Raw genomic sequence first — 16,939 nt, 5'->3', positions numbered from 1 at the left:
TGATCGTTTGTATTTCTATTTTGCCCTTTTCTATCATCCATAATTATATTTCTGCCTGCCAATCAACTGTCACCCTGTAAACAATACCCTGCTTTCTTTACTTGTATTCAATCCATTTGAAGTTGTAATCACTCTGCACAAATGTAGGTGGTGAAAGGCACTTTTAAATTTTATTGAATCATGATGCTTGCTCCTGCTTCAGGGGGAAGTGCAGACTTGGCTGCACAGACATGCCCTCGCCTCTTTCCATGCCAAAATGAAATTAGGTGCAGCAGCTGCAGAAGCCTATTCAGGGACCATCAGACTTACAAGCTCAAAGGAATCATTTAAAGCATCCAAACGAAACAAATCCCAACTTTATTTAAAATTCTGCATTTCCTGGAGGATTGAGAGAAGTCTTTGATAATCTTGATGTACCCCAGAAAAAAATCACTGTCTTATTTTCTTTTCTGACTTTTAATTTCCCCTCCAGAAAGTCTCTCCTTAGCATTACCATCCTTCAACCAGTGGGGTTCTGGCTGGCAGCACTCAGCTGAATGATGAAGCAGGTTTTGCCAAGGGTTGATTATGCTGTCTCCTGCAGCTGGCACAGCTCCTGAAATCCAGCTAAACCGACTGCATCTTCCACACAGTGAAGCAGAGGAATGCCATAAGCTGTCCACCGTGGCCAGCTGCCTTTTAGTGAATCAGATAAAAGAAGCTGAAAAACAGGAGCCCTGATTTTATATTTCAGATGCTGTATCATATGAATACTTCCTTTTAGATTCTTAAAATTGTTTTTTGGTAGGAATTTAGTTCTGAGCTCAATGAGTCTGTGCTACAAACAAATAAATTCTCCTTGAAGTTTTGCAGATGTAACTCATGAACTTCGCAGTAAGACGACTTTCTGGGGTTGATGGGACTAATTTTTGGGGGCAGGTCAGCATGAGCTGAGGAACTATCCTGGCTACTCCCCAACATTCAGTGAAGATTCTCTATTTTAATTGCAGTTTTATTATGTCTGTCTGCAGTGTATGTGCAATCTCCCAACTGAAGCATAAACAAAACTTATGTTTTCCTTAAATTATTTTGGATAGTAAAGTATTTTATTTTGTGCTAGCTAATATTAGAAATAGTTACATTATCAATAGGCAGGAATTTGTCTTAATATAAACAAGGCTTTGAACACAAACCAGTTATCTCTACAGTAGCAGTAATTACAGTAGTGGAAAGATTTGCCTTTCCCTGGCAGCCTGACACATTTTTGTTTTGTTAATTTCTACTGTGTGTATGTGTGAAGGACTGTGGTCATTGAGTTTGCTTACACATTTTAAAGTCTGAGATACTCTTTTGTTTAAATTGCAATCTGAAAATGCAGAGAAATGCAATCAGACGGATGGATGGATCTAACTTCCTGCTAATACGAATTTCAGTGTGCTCTTCTTTTCCTTTGTGGATGCGTTGTAACGTTATGCACTAGGATAGACACTTGGCAGCAGAGTTGATAGATGACTCAATTGCTTTGCTCTATAGAAACATCTTCTTACTCTTCAGTTGCTGCAGTATTGTCTTACCTACGATCCAGGTCTTAAGGAGAATCTGAGTTTTCCTCACAAACATTGCTGTGTTGTACCAAATATACAGCAAATACTCTGGGACAACCTAACATGAAAAACTTTTCCAAATCTTTAAATTCTGAGGTGGAGAGTAACCTGAGATCTTAGAAGACAAGAAGTAAATTGCAGTTTTCCAGCAGACAGATTTACTTTCTAGCGTAGTAGCAGAGAAGCCTTCAATGTAAAAGATGTTCTGTACAGAACAGGAGAGGTAATGACTGACATTGGCTTTTTCTGCCTTTAGATGTTTCTTGTTTGTTTTTCCAAGTGTGACTGAGCAAGCAACCAAAAGGCAAATCTTGAATCTTTCGGAAATGTTGTTCTTTCATAAAACAGAAAGTAATAATGAATGGTTTAATTGACTCCTTGCAACACTTTCTGCTGATTAATGGTGCCAAAATCTCGAGGATGAATGTTTCTGAAAAGGTGTCCTGTGCAGCTTTTGAAAACTAGCAGATGTATGTTGAAAAATAAGTGTTTTTTTCTTTGTTCTTCAGAAAGCTCTTTGTCTTATAAAGGATAAAACAGACCCATGTTATGTCTGAAATATATTGGAAGATAATGATCTTCCTAATAAGCTACAGAAAAAAAGTCATCATTACTTACTGCATATTCAGGATTAAAAATGACTAACTTTGAATTTAATAAACCTGTTTAAAACAATATTTCTGAACTACAAAAGCCATTAACTAAGGTTAGCACTGAAATATGGCTGATGTATACTTACTTATGACTGATTCCCTAGCTTGATTAAATCCATGTCATCTACTGCAGCAAATTAGAACTTCAGGACAAAATGGCCTTAGATTTTGACAGATGAAATTGGGTTGGATATTAGGAAAAATTTTTTCTCAGAAAGAGTGTTGAGGCACTGGAACAGGCTGCCTAGGGAGGTGGTGGAGTCACTGTCCCTAGAGGTGTTCTAGAAACATAGAGATGTGGCACTGAGGGACGCGGGTTGGTGGGCACGATGGGGATGGGTTTGATGGTTTTAGATGATCTTAGCAATGTTTTCCAACCTTAATGATTCTGTGATTCTCTGACTTTGTTGATAGCTTGTGTTGGAAAATACTGGGTAGAGCTGCTTTGGATTATCTTGTCATGGAATGGGGACTCATGTCCACAAAGAGAGATGGGATATATTTATTTTGATGTTTGCACAATTTCATGTTTGCAGTGATGCATCTTGTAGGAAGGAATCTTTTGCTTGCTGATGCTTAGTAGAGGCAGAAATCCCCTTACTTAGGAGCTGTCCATTTCCTTGTGATGTAGTAATATTCTCCTCAGTCACTTTTTGAAGCATTGTTTATGATTACTGAGTTGCCGGAATTAAGTATATTTCACATGCAGAGTACAGTTTGGTATACATTTGCACATTAATGTAAGTACTGGACAAATGGCCCAGCTCGGATAGAGTTAATTTCCTTCCTAATAGCTGGTGTGGTGCTGTGTTTTGGATTTAGGATGAGAATAATGTTGATGGCACACCAGTGTTTTTGTTGTTGCTGAGCAGTGCTTACACTGAGTCAAAGACTTTTCAGCTTCTCACACCGACCTGCCATTGAGGCACTGGGAAGTGCACAGGAAGCTGGGAGGGGGCAGAACCAGGACAGCTGACCTGCACTGACCCAAGAGATGTCGCACACCGTATGGCATCATGTAGAACTGGGGGGGTGGGTTGCAGAGGGTGCACACTGCTTGATGTGTGGCTGGGCAGCAATCAGCAGGTGGTGAGCAATTGTTTTGTTTATTCTTTTATTATTAATATTATTATCCCTTCCTATTCTGTCCTATCAGACTCCTGTTAGCACATGAGTTTTACCTTTTTCCAGTTCTCTCCTCAATCCCACTGCAGGGGGGAAGTGAGTGAACAGCCATGTGGTGCTCAGCTGTCTGCTGGGGTAAACCACAACAAACCCTATTGCTTGAGTTCAATCCAACGCCGATTTTGAGGCAGTGATCTTCCTGAGAACATCTCAGCTTCACTATAAGATCTTAAAAAGACTGAGCGTAAGTCCTGAACTCCAGTAGTTTTATTGTAATTGTAAATTACAGTGTATTTATTCACTGTATAATATATGTAATAATACACTGTATTTTATTGCACAAACCTCAACTGCATTTTATCTCTAGTACCTGCTAGATGGCTGAACTTCCTTCTCCCTGTGAGAAAAGCAAAAATTCTGTTCTGTGAAGTTTCAGTGTACGGGCATAGAGAATAGAAACTTAAGTATTTGCCTGCATGGATTCCCACAATGTCAGTAGCTTAGAAAATGTAAGAGACTCTACAGCTTGACATATGTGCAGTTTTTGTGCTTTTTTTTCTTATAGTACTCAACAACATCTTCTCTTCTTTTGAGTTTACTAGGGGTTATTCTTTGGTTTTACTGTCAGAATTACTGGGTATATAATATGCATTATATACAGAATTACTGGGTATACAATATATATTACCCAGTCATCACTAGTAATTGCAGAGAATCATCCCCAAAGTAATGCCTGCTCTAGAATTATTGCAAGTATAACAAGAGCATTCAACTACATTTTGAGTAGCAGCCTTAGATTTTAATTAGGCTAAGCATGCATGTATCCTTTTCATATTTTTTTTTCTCTTCACGTAACCAGAACATAATCCATCTCAACATCTGTGACTGGGTAACTGATATGATAACTACTAAACCAACTTGTTTCACCTCGTCTTTTTTATTTAGGGTATTTTTCTGGGAGATGCTTTGTTGCCTCTTTGGATGCAGGGTGGCTGGAATCCTAACTGAAACCTGCCAATGATTTGAACAGTGTAGATTCTTTTAACTCTGGTAACATAGATACACAGTTTGCTCAGTGGCAGCTCTGTAGGTGCTGTGCTGTACATCAGCTCAAATTAGTTTTCCTTTCAGGTGACATTAAATAAGATGCTATGAAATAATCAACTTTTCAGAGATTTTCAGTCTTTTCCTCTGTTACAAATCTGGTTTTCAGTGTGTAGATATTTCTTTCTGTCCACTAGATTTGCAAATGGTTAATAAAAATCATATTCAGTCACAAAAGAAAACCGAAAAGCAAAAAAACAATGACCAAAATACCACAAATGAATTCTGCTGGGGACACTGGTGACAGAAAATGATTTAGCCTCTTTTGTTCAGGATGGTCTCAAGCAGCAGATAATTGAAAGTTTGTATGCAATCTTCTTATCAATATTGCCATGACTGATGGGAGACGGGAGATAGCAGGCAGGGGATGGGAGCAGCTGCAGCCCCTTCTGTTCCCCCTTGGAAACCAAATGGATGGATGAGGAATTCTCAGCCCAGTCATGCTGGGAAAGCCAAATGCCTGTGCTGACTGCTGCTGTAATCTGTCAAGGGGAGAAATCTGTGATTCTAACTGACTGACACGAATTCTGAGAGGATGAGCTTGGGTCTTTGGTTTTTCTTCCATATAAGAGGAGATAAGAAGAAAAGAGAGGGAGTGAAAACAGATTTAGATTTGTTTACAGAGTAAAATTAAAATATATAGTTTTGGAATTTATGCTTCCCATAACATAATCTTATGATAGCATTAGAAGGTGTTGCTTCTTTTTCCTCTGGTATTTTCCTTGTTAGGGTTGTCTGGACTGATTGCATCCCGGTGACCAGAAACTTCCAGTGGTTAGAACTGCTTCTAAATCGCTTTGTACATTTTAATACCGTCTGCTGTTTTGTGAGTAGATCAGTTTCTTCTACAGCTGGTTTCCAGAACATTTTGATTTGTGAAAATGAATATGTAGTGATTCAAGAATTATACTTGAAAATCTGGGAGAAAGCACCAGCATGTAAATACAGATCTACTTGTGACTCAGTTCAGTGTAACCCCAAGGAAAGGTTTACGATCAGTTTTAAAACAGGACACCATCTAACTGATTTGTTAACTGATTCAACTAAAATGAAGTTCTTTCATTGTTGTTTGCTGTGTTTCAAAAGTAGTACTTTCTGTCATAATCACACAATAAAAGCCACAAGCAATCATTTTTATTTTAATTCTGGTTTTAGCACTGCCATTCATCAGACCTCTTGTGTGACTTGTGAGAAACAAAATCTAGCAATATTGTATTGTACCACTAAAGAAATATGAAATGAAATTATGCCACTGGTCCTATTCTAACATTTTTAACATACCTTAAAAAATCAGAACATGATTTAAAAGAAACAGTGGATGTATCTAACCAGTATTCCTCAATCTTGAATATAAAGTTTTATAAAAGGTTTGTACTGATAGTCAGCATCATCATGGCTGTTATCTTGAGTGTCTTCACTATTGATTTTCAAGGACATTTTAATAATATTATCAGAATTAATATAGTTATTTTTTACCTTGAGGTGATCTCTTCAACTTTTGGCAACTGCTACAGTATAATCAGGAAACATACAAACAGTCTATCTCTGTAGTAGCTCATTAAAGAAACCTTCATTGTGCTATTTTACTCCGTGTTTTTTCCCACTTTGATTATGTCTACACCCTTGGTAACCTTAGTTCTGAATTGTTCTTGGCATTGTAAAAATGTAAATGGCTCATAATGTCCATCACCTGTGCTCAATTCATCAGGTTTTGAATAGGGAGAAGTTTGGCAGTCTTTTCCAATTACAGGATTAGTATTTGAATCTTCAAGCTGACCTTCATTTACAGTATACTTTTGTTAGTTTTGATTCACTCATGGAGAATATGATTTCTCTGTTCTTTCAGTCTTTTGGGTTCTAAGAAGATGGGATTTACTGGAAAGCTGGCTCAACAGCTGGTTGGTTGAAAGCTGCACTGTGAACCCATTAACATCCATTACACCTACAGATAACCTTTCTACCCCTTTTCCCTGGCTTAGATTACATCTATCAAATTGGGATATCTACTTTAGCTTTTTCAGTTTTGAATAGGACAAAGCTTTTTTGGCTGTTCTTGAGGGTCAGATATTTAGATTTTGGTGCTGGCAAATATTATGAGCATGTTTTTTGTTTTTTTTTTCTTTTTTCTTTTTTGAATGATAGTTAACCATTCAAAGATGAGTGTACTTTTGGTTCAAGTTATGTGAGGTCCGTGTATGCTAGAAATGGGGGAATAAAAATGATTTCATTACCGGAGAAACTCACTTAGCTTATACATTTTTAACAAAGGGCCATTAGTAAAGATATGATCAAATTTAATATCTTCTAAACTAACTACTGTGAAAATTTTTACAGTCCATAAATTTACTTGGCGGTACTTCAAACACGTCAGGGTGTATTAGTTGTGGGCTTTTTTTTTTTTTTTTTTTTGCTTTTTGTTTTTTGTTTTCAGTAAGAAAATAAGTGCAGATACATTTTTCCTCCTACAGATCTTCTGCTCAGCAAGATGAGTGTTTGACTGAAACACATTGTCTGTTCTGTGTGCATAATGTAAGCTATGCAGAATCTTCTGGTCAGGATTTTGCCAAAAGCGTACTCATAAGTACATTTTAACCACGGTCTGAGCTTTATTATTTGAACTTGTAATACAGAGTTTTTGTCAGGTTCTGCTGAGATAGGATCATTCAATGCACGTCATATTTCTGCTTGAAGAGATTTGGTTATTGCAGTTTTTTATTTTTTATTGCATTGTTAGTGGTACAGAATGCAGATACTGTCACCTCTGGGATGATAGCAGCCCTCACACTTGTGTTGTCTAAAATGCAACCACCCATTCGAACACAGTTTTGTTGCCTTTATCTAGAAGTCTTCTATAGCTTTGGTCGTAATTGTATGAGAAGCTGCTTATCCATCCTTACCCTCACCACGAGCCAGTTGGCATGTCCAGAATGACTTTCCCTGGTCCTTCTTGTCTGTTATTATCATAGGTTTCCTATAGCCAAGTTCTTTGGCTCCAAAGATTTCCTGGTTGCTCTGACAAAGCTGCTACAGCCTTTTTACTGGGATGTGGTACTTGGAGCAGTTTTTGTGCTCACACATTTACTTGAAAAAGATGGTGAAGTAGGAGAGGATGGTTTATTTGAAGGAACACCTTCCTTTCTTTCCTCTTTAAATTAAAAAGGAGTAATATCCCTTTATTTGGTTTGCAAACTGTAGAAGTGGACATGAGAATACCCAAGCTAAGCTGAGGTCTGCATCAGTGGTGAAGGGCAAGAGATAACTTGTGTGGAAGTCACTTGGAAAGAGATTTCTGCAATTAGAAGAAATTCTGCTCTTTGTATTCTCACTTTCTCATGCACTAGCCAAGCCATAGTCAACACTGTGGATTACTGTTTGTTGTTTATTTTTAACAAACATAAAAAGCAAATACATGTGCTTGTAACTTTGGTTACACTCAGAATCTTTCCATTTCAGAAGTGTTTTGTGTCCAAACTAATACCTGCAAAGTCTGGGCTATCAGAAGGTGTTAGGAGTCAGATCTCCTATGCTGTCATTCTGCGTGTACCTTTTTTAAAAGAAAATTAGAAATGTGTTAGTATATAGGAATTACTTAAAGCAAACCATTGCTAGCAGATTGGTGACCTCAGCCTTCTGTTGCAGCTGTACCCTGAGTGTTACCTTGGAGCAGGCAATCATTCTGGCTCGGAGCCACGGGCTGCCACCTCGCTATATCATGCAAGCTACAGATGTGATGCGCAAGCAGGTAAGGTGCTCTCTTTGGGTAAGAGCTTGCTGTTCCTTGGCAAGACTTGGCCAAACATTTTAACCCCCATCTGACTGTTATGTTAATGTCTTTGCAAGTTTTCTTAGTTTGGTGTTTGGTTTCGTTGTGTTTTTGTTGTTTTTAAAATTATCTTTGAAATGATCTTCGTGTAAAAGGTTCACCATTTTTTACAGGGTTGTGAGTGCGCTTATTGGTTTTTGTAAAGAAACTGCTGTGGCATCATCGTACTTTAGTATAGTCTAATGAATATGAAAACAAATATTCTAATTATTATCATTCATAAGAATAATTTAAGATCATTAACAATAGTTAATAAGTAGTGACTCGCTGAATGAAGAAGGGGAAGCCCAGTATTGTGATTCTTAACTTTGCAGGCAAGATTCCTGAGGACACTGTGCTTATTTCACACTGTGTATTTTGATCTTGTCATAGTAAAATATTAGAATTTCAATGCTGCTGTGGATAGATAATCACCGCAACATGAACTCTTAATGCAGATGTATGACAAAAAAATTGCTGTATTAAAAGGGAGTATAGACTGAAAATGGGAAATACAGTCTACACTGTAATGGCACAACTTCTAGAATATCCTGTTATCAGATATGTGGTTTCAAAAAGATGTGGTGACTTGGAAGGACTTCAAAGGAGGAGCGTGAATATCCAGAGGTTGTTAGACAAGCTTTATGAAGTGAAGATTAAAGAGCTCAACCTATTCATTTGATCACAGAGAAGCTGTGTGGAGGCTTAATCAGTATTGTGCATGTGGAACATATATCCCAGCCTGTTCCAGCTTTCAACCTCATGACAAAAGCGTAAACAAGAAGCAGGGTGCAAAATTCCAAGATGGACAAAATTCAGCCTTTAAGTGAATTTAAAAAAAAAAAAAAAAGTACTTATCTGTGATTCATTAATCACAGATAAGACAAGATTCATTATTTCTGACTTTTAATTTACATCTACCTTATTATTTTCCTAACTTCCACTTCTTATTCTGTGCAGAAATCACAGTTTAATTACAAAAATGACGAAATGACTGTACTATACTTCTAGGTCAGTAAATGGAGAAGTACATGTATTCTAGATCAAACTTTTGGCAATTAAAGCAGTTATATAAGTATTCTCAAGCCATAGATTTTGATCAGTGATATGTAAGATATGCAGACAAAAAAAGGATGCATCTGAATAATTAGGATCATTCCTTTTCATATCTGATTTTCACCTTATTCGGTGCATAAATTACATTTCTGTAGTGAATAAATATCCTCAAGGTTCTTGAATCACGTTGTGAAGAACTGCTTAAAATTACAGCTTTAACTTTATATTAAAAGCAGTCTACTTCCATAAAAGGATAAACTTACATTTTGTACATTGATGTGTTTGCTCTCAAAGTTTGAGACAAAAAGCAGATTTGGGTATTTATTTAACAATAAAAAAGCCTGGGCATCGCGTTCTGCCTATATGCCAGCTTTCATTCTGTCAAACAACATATTTTCATGCTCAGTTCCAGGGAGTTTTCGAAAACGCTGATTCATTTCTGTGTCTTCTGCAATTCATTAAATGAAAATGGAAGACAAAGTGTAAGTAACTTGCTAACGAACCTGAGCAGCTATAATTGCACTGAGACTTGCTCAGAAAGATGTAGGAAAAAGACTGCTGTGGGCCTACTCCTCTGCAGTAAAACAGTAGGTGATCAATAGCTATTAAAGATACCAGTATCTCAATACCACCCACAGATACTGTAAATCCTAGTATATCAAGCCAGACTTTGTTCACACATTCTTCCTCTTGTGAGAAACCACTATGGCATTTAATAGAGTAGTAATCTTTTGTTCTAATTTTAAATCAGTCCTGGATTCCTGTTGTAGATATATAATCCTCCATTAAATTCTGGATTAATTCCAGCAACATTCTACAGTGATTTCTAGAAACATTTTCTGGATTTAATGCTTCAAGCATAAGTAGGATTTGACTATCAGGAGCATAATGCAGATCATAAAACTGAAGGGGAATAAAAAAGCGTGTTGGGATTTGTTACAGAACACTTAGGTAAGGACAATACATGTATCTTTTCCCTCCCTTGATATTTATGTATGCATTAAAGGTCTTTATTTGAGAGAAACAAAAGTCTTCCATACATACACCATCAGTGTTGGGTTGAATAAGGAGAGATTAACCAGAAGGAATGGTAAGTGAAAGAACATTTATTCTGACTGCTTTTCTGGAGAACTGGGAATGTTAGCTCCTGGCAGCATCAGCTTTTCACAGAGGCATATTATTTCTTGTAGAAAGTGATGTTTTTTACAGTTTGGGGCAGCAGTACTGGATAACTGAAGACACTCAGTTGAATGGATGACCTCAGGATATTTTTCTTCTAAATTAGATGAAGTCATTACCAAGACTCATAAATAGCAAAAAATGTTGGAACGATTTTCAAAGTAATTGCTGTTGTCAGTTGTAATTAGGTACTCACAAGCACCTGTTCTGCAAGACGTAAAGAAATAGACTTATGAAAGTTGGTATGGACTTGGGTCTGTGGGATGGTTTTTGTTAAGTGGTACCTGTTTTTCATTTGCTAATCCTGTCTAGATTGATGTTAGAAATATGAATTTTGACAAAACATCACCAATGCTTTTAATAACTATTTACTCATAAACGTGCATTCACATAAACACATGTACCCACAAAATATGACCTAAAGCTTGCTGACAGAAGCGCATCTTCAGAATGCACTAAAAAGGGGTGAAAATGCAGTAGGGCACAGGGCTACAAAAAGAAAGATAACTAAGAAGCTGATGAACGGAAAAGATTAAGAGAGAATTTCTATTGTCTTTTTAGTGATAAATCATTTTCTCAAGCCTTTCCAGAATGGTAATAATAGTACCACATTTTGAATATTCTCCTAAGAATGATGCTGATTTAGAGCTCTTTGAGTGGGCCATAAAGAGAATCTATTTTCTTTATGTGACTAGATTTTGCCATCCTTAAATTAATGTGTAGCTTGAAACTAAACCTGTCGTCATTCCTCATGGCAGTGTGAATGCTAGTTCTTATAAAAGAGTCCAGATTGATGGTGAAATTTCTTCAGCTAACAGAATCTTTCATGCGTGCACAGGCAGTCCTGGTACACAGAGGAAAGTATTCTGGAACTGCAAAATCAAGCTGTCTCTTACACATGTATGAGACAAATATGTCAATATTTACATTATTATAGGATTATATCATTATATTATTATAGGAACAATGCTGGAAGAGTATAAATAAGTGTATCATTTTTTGAAAATAAAAAAGACATAATGGTGCTCAGTAGATACTAAGAGATGGTAGCAAGTTGATAGTAATTCTTGTGGGATTTTCTTCAAAAGAATTATGAATCTGCTGGTTGTAAGGTCTAATTTGTCCTCCTGCCAAACTATAAATTATACTTTGTTTAAAGCCAGCCTTCTTTTTGAATCAACAGATTTTATGTGAGTGAGATACTAAAATTAGTCTAGTGGCTGAGGCAAGTAAAAATAGTCTCTTTTTGTTCTCAGAGGTAGTCAGTGAACCGAAGTTTAGGATTTACTTGTAATTAATTTTGATATTTTTCCTATGTACATACATATTATGTCTCTCAGTTACATTAACAATATACCAATCTCAGCCACTGATAGTCTGTCATGGAATTTTTTTTATAGTGACAAAATTTTACAGATTTTACTGAGAAAACGTGATGAGGATCTGAACTCAACATACCCGACCTTTTAGCCAACACAGATCAGTTATTCCTAGATAATTCAAGACAGACACTTGTCTTATCTGTTCTTAAAACTCCTGTAATGAAGATTCCCAAGGAGTCTGTTCCAGAGTTTTCTTATTCTTTTCATAAAAATATTAGTGCTTTGTTTGCTTCTTCTTGACAATTGTAAATCAGTATATATAACTACTCAATGATGCAGTGAGGAAAAAATCTAAACCCTAAATTAAATTCAAACTCAAAATAACTGACTGTGAGCTGGCCTTTATGTCTCCTGATTAAGACCTCAGGATAAAAACCATCAGCTCTGTTCTCAGTAGCTATCAGTAAAGCTAGGCAGAAGTTAAATTGGTTTAGGAAAGGATAGCAAATAAAGAAAGCAAAAATTTAGAATCGTGTTGTAATGACTCTTCATTTTGAACTGTATGATCACAGAATCGAATCCTTTGCATAAGGATGTACGATAATGGGAAAGGGTCAGAGAGAGACAGAAAAAAAATGATCAAAGGTAGGGAATAGTTTGTAGATAGGACAGAAAGGCAGATAATGTAGGATTGTTCACCTTCATGAGGGAAAGAGGTTATGACAAAGGTCTAAAAAAGCATGTGGCATCTATGAGATGGATAGGGGCTGACTGTTGTCTCCTCCAGTAGAGGACTAAGGGTGTCACATGAAACCAGCAGGTTCAAAACAAGTGAACATAATAATCTAGCCTTCTACATAAGATGTGGATTTACTTCCACAAGGATGTTATAGATGCAAAATTATTCATGGATGCAAGATGAGATAGGAAAGAAAAGCTGAGAATCACTGAAAATGATTAAATACATGCTTTCTGCTGAACAAAGTTTCAAGTGACTGGTGATTGAATTCTGGGGGAGTTTCTGGGGAAAGGCTTACCTTGTTCTGTAGTCATGTGCTCTTTAAGTTGAGAATTAATGCTATGAATTAATTAACTCTGAATTAATTAACTCTGGGGGAGTTTCTGGGGAAAGGCTTACCTTGTTCTGTAGTCATGTGCTCTTTAAGTTGAGAATTAATGCTATGAAGTAACTTATTTCTCACTTCCAAGGAGGAGAGTTGCTCTGGAACATTGACCGTATGTGTTGATTGTTTATAATCAATTGTTATGTTCATCTAGAAAGCCCAGAAATGTTTCCATGTGAGCTACAATTAATTAAGCAGATTTTTTTTCTTTTTTCTTTTACAGGGTGCAAGAGTGCAAAATACAGCCAAGAACTTGGGAGTGAGGGATCGAACGCCACAGTCTGTTCCAAGGTAACTGATTGTTTGTATCCTGGGCCATAGTTTGTTTAGTTTGTGCCAAATTCTGTCCTAGAAGCTCAAGAGTTAACAATAAACATTGACTGCACTGTGTACTAAATTGTAAGTCTGAATGTGTACAGAGTCAATTACATTCTTAGTTGTACCATTTTAATTAAAGTAATTAGTTGCAGAAGTTCAGGCTGTGTGGCATTTTGAAACCTGCTTGAACATTCAACGTTCTTGAAAAATGAAATACAGTTCTTGTTAGTTATGAAAGCACTGGGGTAAGTCCTTTGTCGCTTGTGAAGTTTAGTGGTTTTGGGGAAATATTCAAACTAAATCCATTAACCTATTTTAATGAAATATTGTACTATGGTAGCTTAGAAAAACTGTGTTCTTGTTACTCTTAGAGATGATGTAGTCTCTCTTTGTCTCTTTCTGAAACATCCATTAGCAAGAAAAATGTGAGTGTTCTATATTTATTGAGCACTCTAATGCTGTGATGGATTGCGGGTACCTGAAATGTTTCTTAACAAGCATGATATTTTGAAATGAGAATAACAAAACATTTTTAAAATCTCTCTTGGTGGTTTTATTAATTAAAGTCCAATTAAAACTTTTTCTTTCTACCAATTCAAAACTTTTTTGTTACTGTTAACTACTCAGAACACAGTGAGTGAACTAAGCAGATATATATAACATATATGTTATATATATATATAAAAGCAGATATCTAGAATATGTAACAGGCTCCCTGTAGTGTTAAAATTAAGTACGGAAAGAATGAATTAATAATATCCGTTAGAGATAACCAGGTGAATGAACATATACTATCCAAAGCCTCAAAGAAAGACTTCTGACAGGATTTTGGTAGTACTCAGGAACTTTTTCTCTCTATGCAATTTGTTCCCTTTTCTCAGATTTTCCCATTTCTTTCAGTAGGGAATCAGACTACTGCACGTAATTTGTTTATAACAAATATCTGCACATTGTGCCTTGTTTGTGCAGAATCTGATTATAGAAAGGGAGCGCATCTGAAACATACAGTGTATGAGTGAATCTGCATAGCAGCATTTGTTGGAGATATACAGGCATCTTGCCTGCTCTGTGAGGGATAGAGTAGATGGATTCCTTCAACTTCCTCTACCACTTATGGCAGTGAGACAGAACTGGCAACTGAGTGGCTCAGTAGTCATCTAGAAAATATTTATTTGCATTTTAGCTGCTTTCTGAGAAGTTTGAGCTTCACATTTTTGTTTCCTAGGTAGAACATTGAACAAACATTGATAGAAGTCTAATATAAACCCTGAGAATTCAAGATGTACCTATTTGTTTACAAACTTCTTCTAAGTAGGCCCAATTTATATTCAACCCTCAAAGAGGATAAATGATCCATGTTGAGAAAATGAAAACATGTAATGGGAGCACAGGTTATCTATGGGCTTGGGTGACTAACTAGCTAGGACTAGAAAAAATACCCCCGAAATATTACAATGGCTTATTCAAACAGAAGCAATACTCTGCTTCCACACAAACTAAAGAAAGTAGACCAAGCCAAATAGTCACACTGGCATCCCAAACTTTGGTGGTGACCATCAGTATCAGTAAATACGAAGAACACTGCTAATGTTTGGCTGAGCCAGCAAATAGGTTTAGCAGCAATATCACCACTTTTTGTCCATTTATGCCATTAAAAAATTTCAGAAATAGTTTCATGCATCAAGCATAATTTGAAAAAGAGCATTTGCAACAGTGAATCTTCCAAAGACGAAGTTCTCTATCAAAATCTACAGGCATGTAGATTAAATAAGATATAACAAAATCACTGCTTCAAAAGCAAACCCATCAGCTGACTACCAGAGCATGAGGGCATCACTTCTCATAGTAGTGATTAACCTAGAGGCAATCTAGGATCAGACCTGCCTGAACAACTGTCTCGTATTAGCAGAACCTAAGGCATAAAATAATATTTCAAGCTTCTTGAAGTCTTTTGAGCAGTATGAATTTGGCCAGAACAGGACGGGTGCATCCAACACACTTGCAAGTGAAGTTCCTGATTAGTTAAAACATGGTCACATAAATGAACGTGATGTTTAAGCAAATTTGTAAAACATTCTTGGAAAACTCACATACTGTGAGCTTCGTAAATATCTATAATAGCAAAAACAGTGTATCATTTATTATCTTCTTGCATCCTGACCTAACAAACCAGTTGTTATTTACTCTGTTTTAGTACTCCAACCTCATATATCCTTTGTGTTAAGTATTAATGCACGTGCTGTGTCTCTTCATTTTGGTTTCTAATAGTTTTTCCCCTTGCCTCACCACACTTGATCTCGTCTCTTTGTTATTCCTTTCCCCAAGGAAAATATGTAATCTGCACATGAGATAATGTCTACTGCTGTTTTTATTTGCTGTTGTTTTAGTGGAGATACTGTATGCTGGTATTGCTTACAGAAAAAAATATCTCCTTTAATGAGCCTGAGGTCAGAATGACTGCCATTTATTTTCAATATTCCTAACATAAGTTCAATTTTTCTAACACTTGTTAACACTTGCTAATACATGTTAGCAGGTGCTTGTAAGTCCATGCAAAAGGCATTAATGGAAATCCAGAATCCTTTTAAAATGTAGAAGTGGTGAAGAGTTTGTGCTCGCATATTGTGGGTCTGATCTGTTTGGGTTCTTGGATGTCAAGACCCAAGTGGCTTCAGTTTTATAAGGGAACTGTTACAGTGAGGTCAGATTCTATGCTAGCACACCAAAACTGAGGCAATTGGATTCACCGAGCAACCAAAAGTATTTAGAGATTCAGAGCAACAGCTGGTAACTGGATTAGTGAAGCTTGCTTTGTCCTGACGGGTCTCTGATGCAGAAGTATGAAAATTTGACTAAACAGAGATGTCTTTATTAAACTGCTTAGAGATATGCGGGTTTTAATAACAGTATGGACAGTCAGTTTAAGCATCATGATCATGAATAAGGTTTTACTGGATTTATATCAATGTTATTAAACTGAATTCAGTACCTGCTGTTTTGCAGTACAAGATTTAGATTTAGCTTGCTTCTAAACTTACCTATTTTAATAATGACTGAACGCTCAGAGTAACAACTGCTTTGTTGTTGTTTTTTTTGTTGTTGTTGTCAGATTATACAAGCTGTGCCAGCCACCACCACCAGTTGGAGAAGAATGAAGGAAACAATCAAATAACGGCTTTTAGGACACTGGAACTGTATGACAAATGCTAACTGCACTATAGCAGTACGTGCCTGGGCCTTTGATAAATAAATAAAAAACAACCAACCTTTACTCAGGATAAAGAAAGAAATATCATATTCTCTATTGGCAAAAATGACTTTCTAAAAGCATTTCTGGAACTTGTGCCCTCCAGCTGTATGCCAGTAGAATGGGAGTCTTCCTTAGGAATTTTACACTGGAATCAGGTTCATTTTGATGTGTTTTGTTCAGCCACACAGTAGGCATAGCCAGCAGATTGAAAACAAATGTCTTGTTCAGAGAGAATGGTTTCACTTGTACACTCCCGGGGATGTGTTCTTGTGGAAGGAATAAAAGCCTAAATAAACTAGGCCTGGTAATGAGCATACACCTCACATTTGGCCCTTTGCACTGATAATCCCTTTTTATTTTTCCTGTCAGCACCATAACCTCTGAAAACAGTGACATCAGTGTTTCAAGGACATAATGTAAATG

The 16,939-nt window shown here is 36.6% G+C and overlaps 1 protein-coding gene across 2 annotated transcripts in view; it reads left to right on the top strand.

Annotated features, from left to right (window-relative positions):
- Window positions 1-16,552, top strand: part of PREX2 (phosphatidylinositol-3,4,5-trisphosphate dependent Rac exchange factor 2) — a 167,027-nt gene extending 150,475 nt beyond the window's left edge. For both annotated transcript variants that reach the window (XM_042808631.1, XM_042808632.1), the window contains exons 38-40: window positions 8,105-8,207; window positions 13,172-13,239; window positions 16,376-16,552. In XM_042808631.1, the coding sequence (XP_042664565.1) occupies window positions 8,105-8,207; window positions 13,172-13,239; window positions 16,376-16,421 (217 nt within the window). In that variant the 3' untranslated portion in view covers window positions 16,422-16,552. The remainder of the gene's footprint in view (window positions 1-8,104; window positions 8,208-13,171; window positions 13,240-16,375) is intronic.
- Window positions 16,553-16,939: the final 387 nt, after the last annotated feature.

The sequence above is a fragment of the Centrocercus urophasianus genome, unplaced genomic scaffold, assembly GCF_019232065.1.
Source record: "Centrocercus urophasianus isolate 14NV4802_14NV808 unplaced genomic scaffold, USGS_Curo_1.0 seq_11, whole genome shotgun sequence".
Taxonomy (NCBI): Eukaryota; Metazoa; Chordata; class Aves; order Galliformes; family Phasianidae; genus Centrocercus; species Centrocercus urophasianus.
Note: the sequence above shows the minus strand (reverse complement) of the source record. Positions and strands in the feature narration are given on the sequence as shown.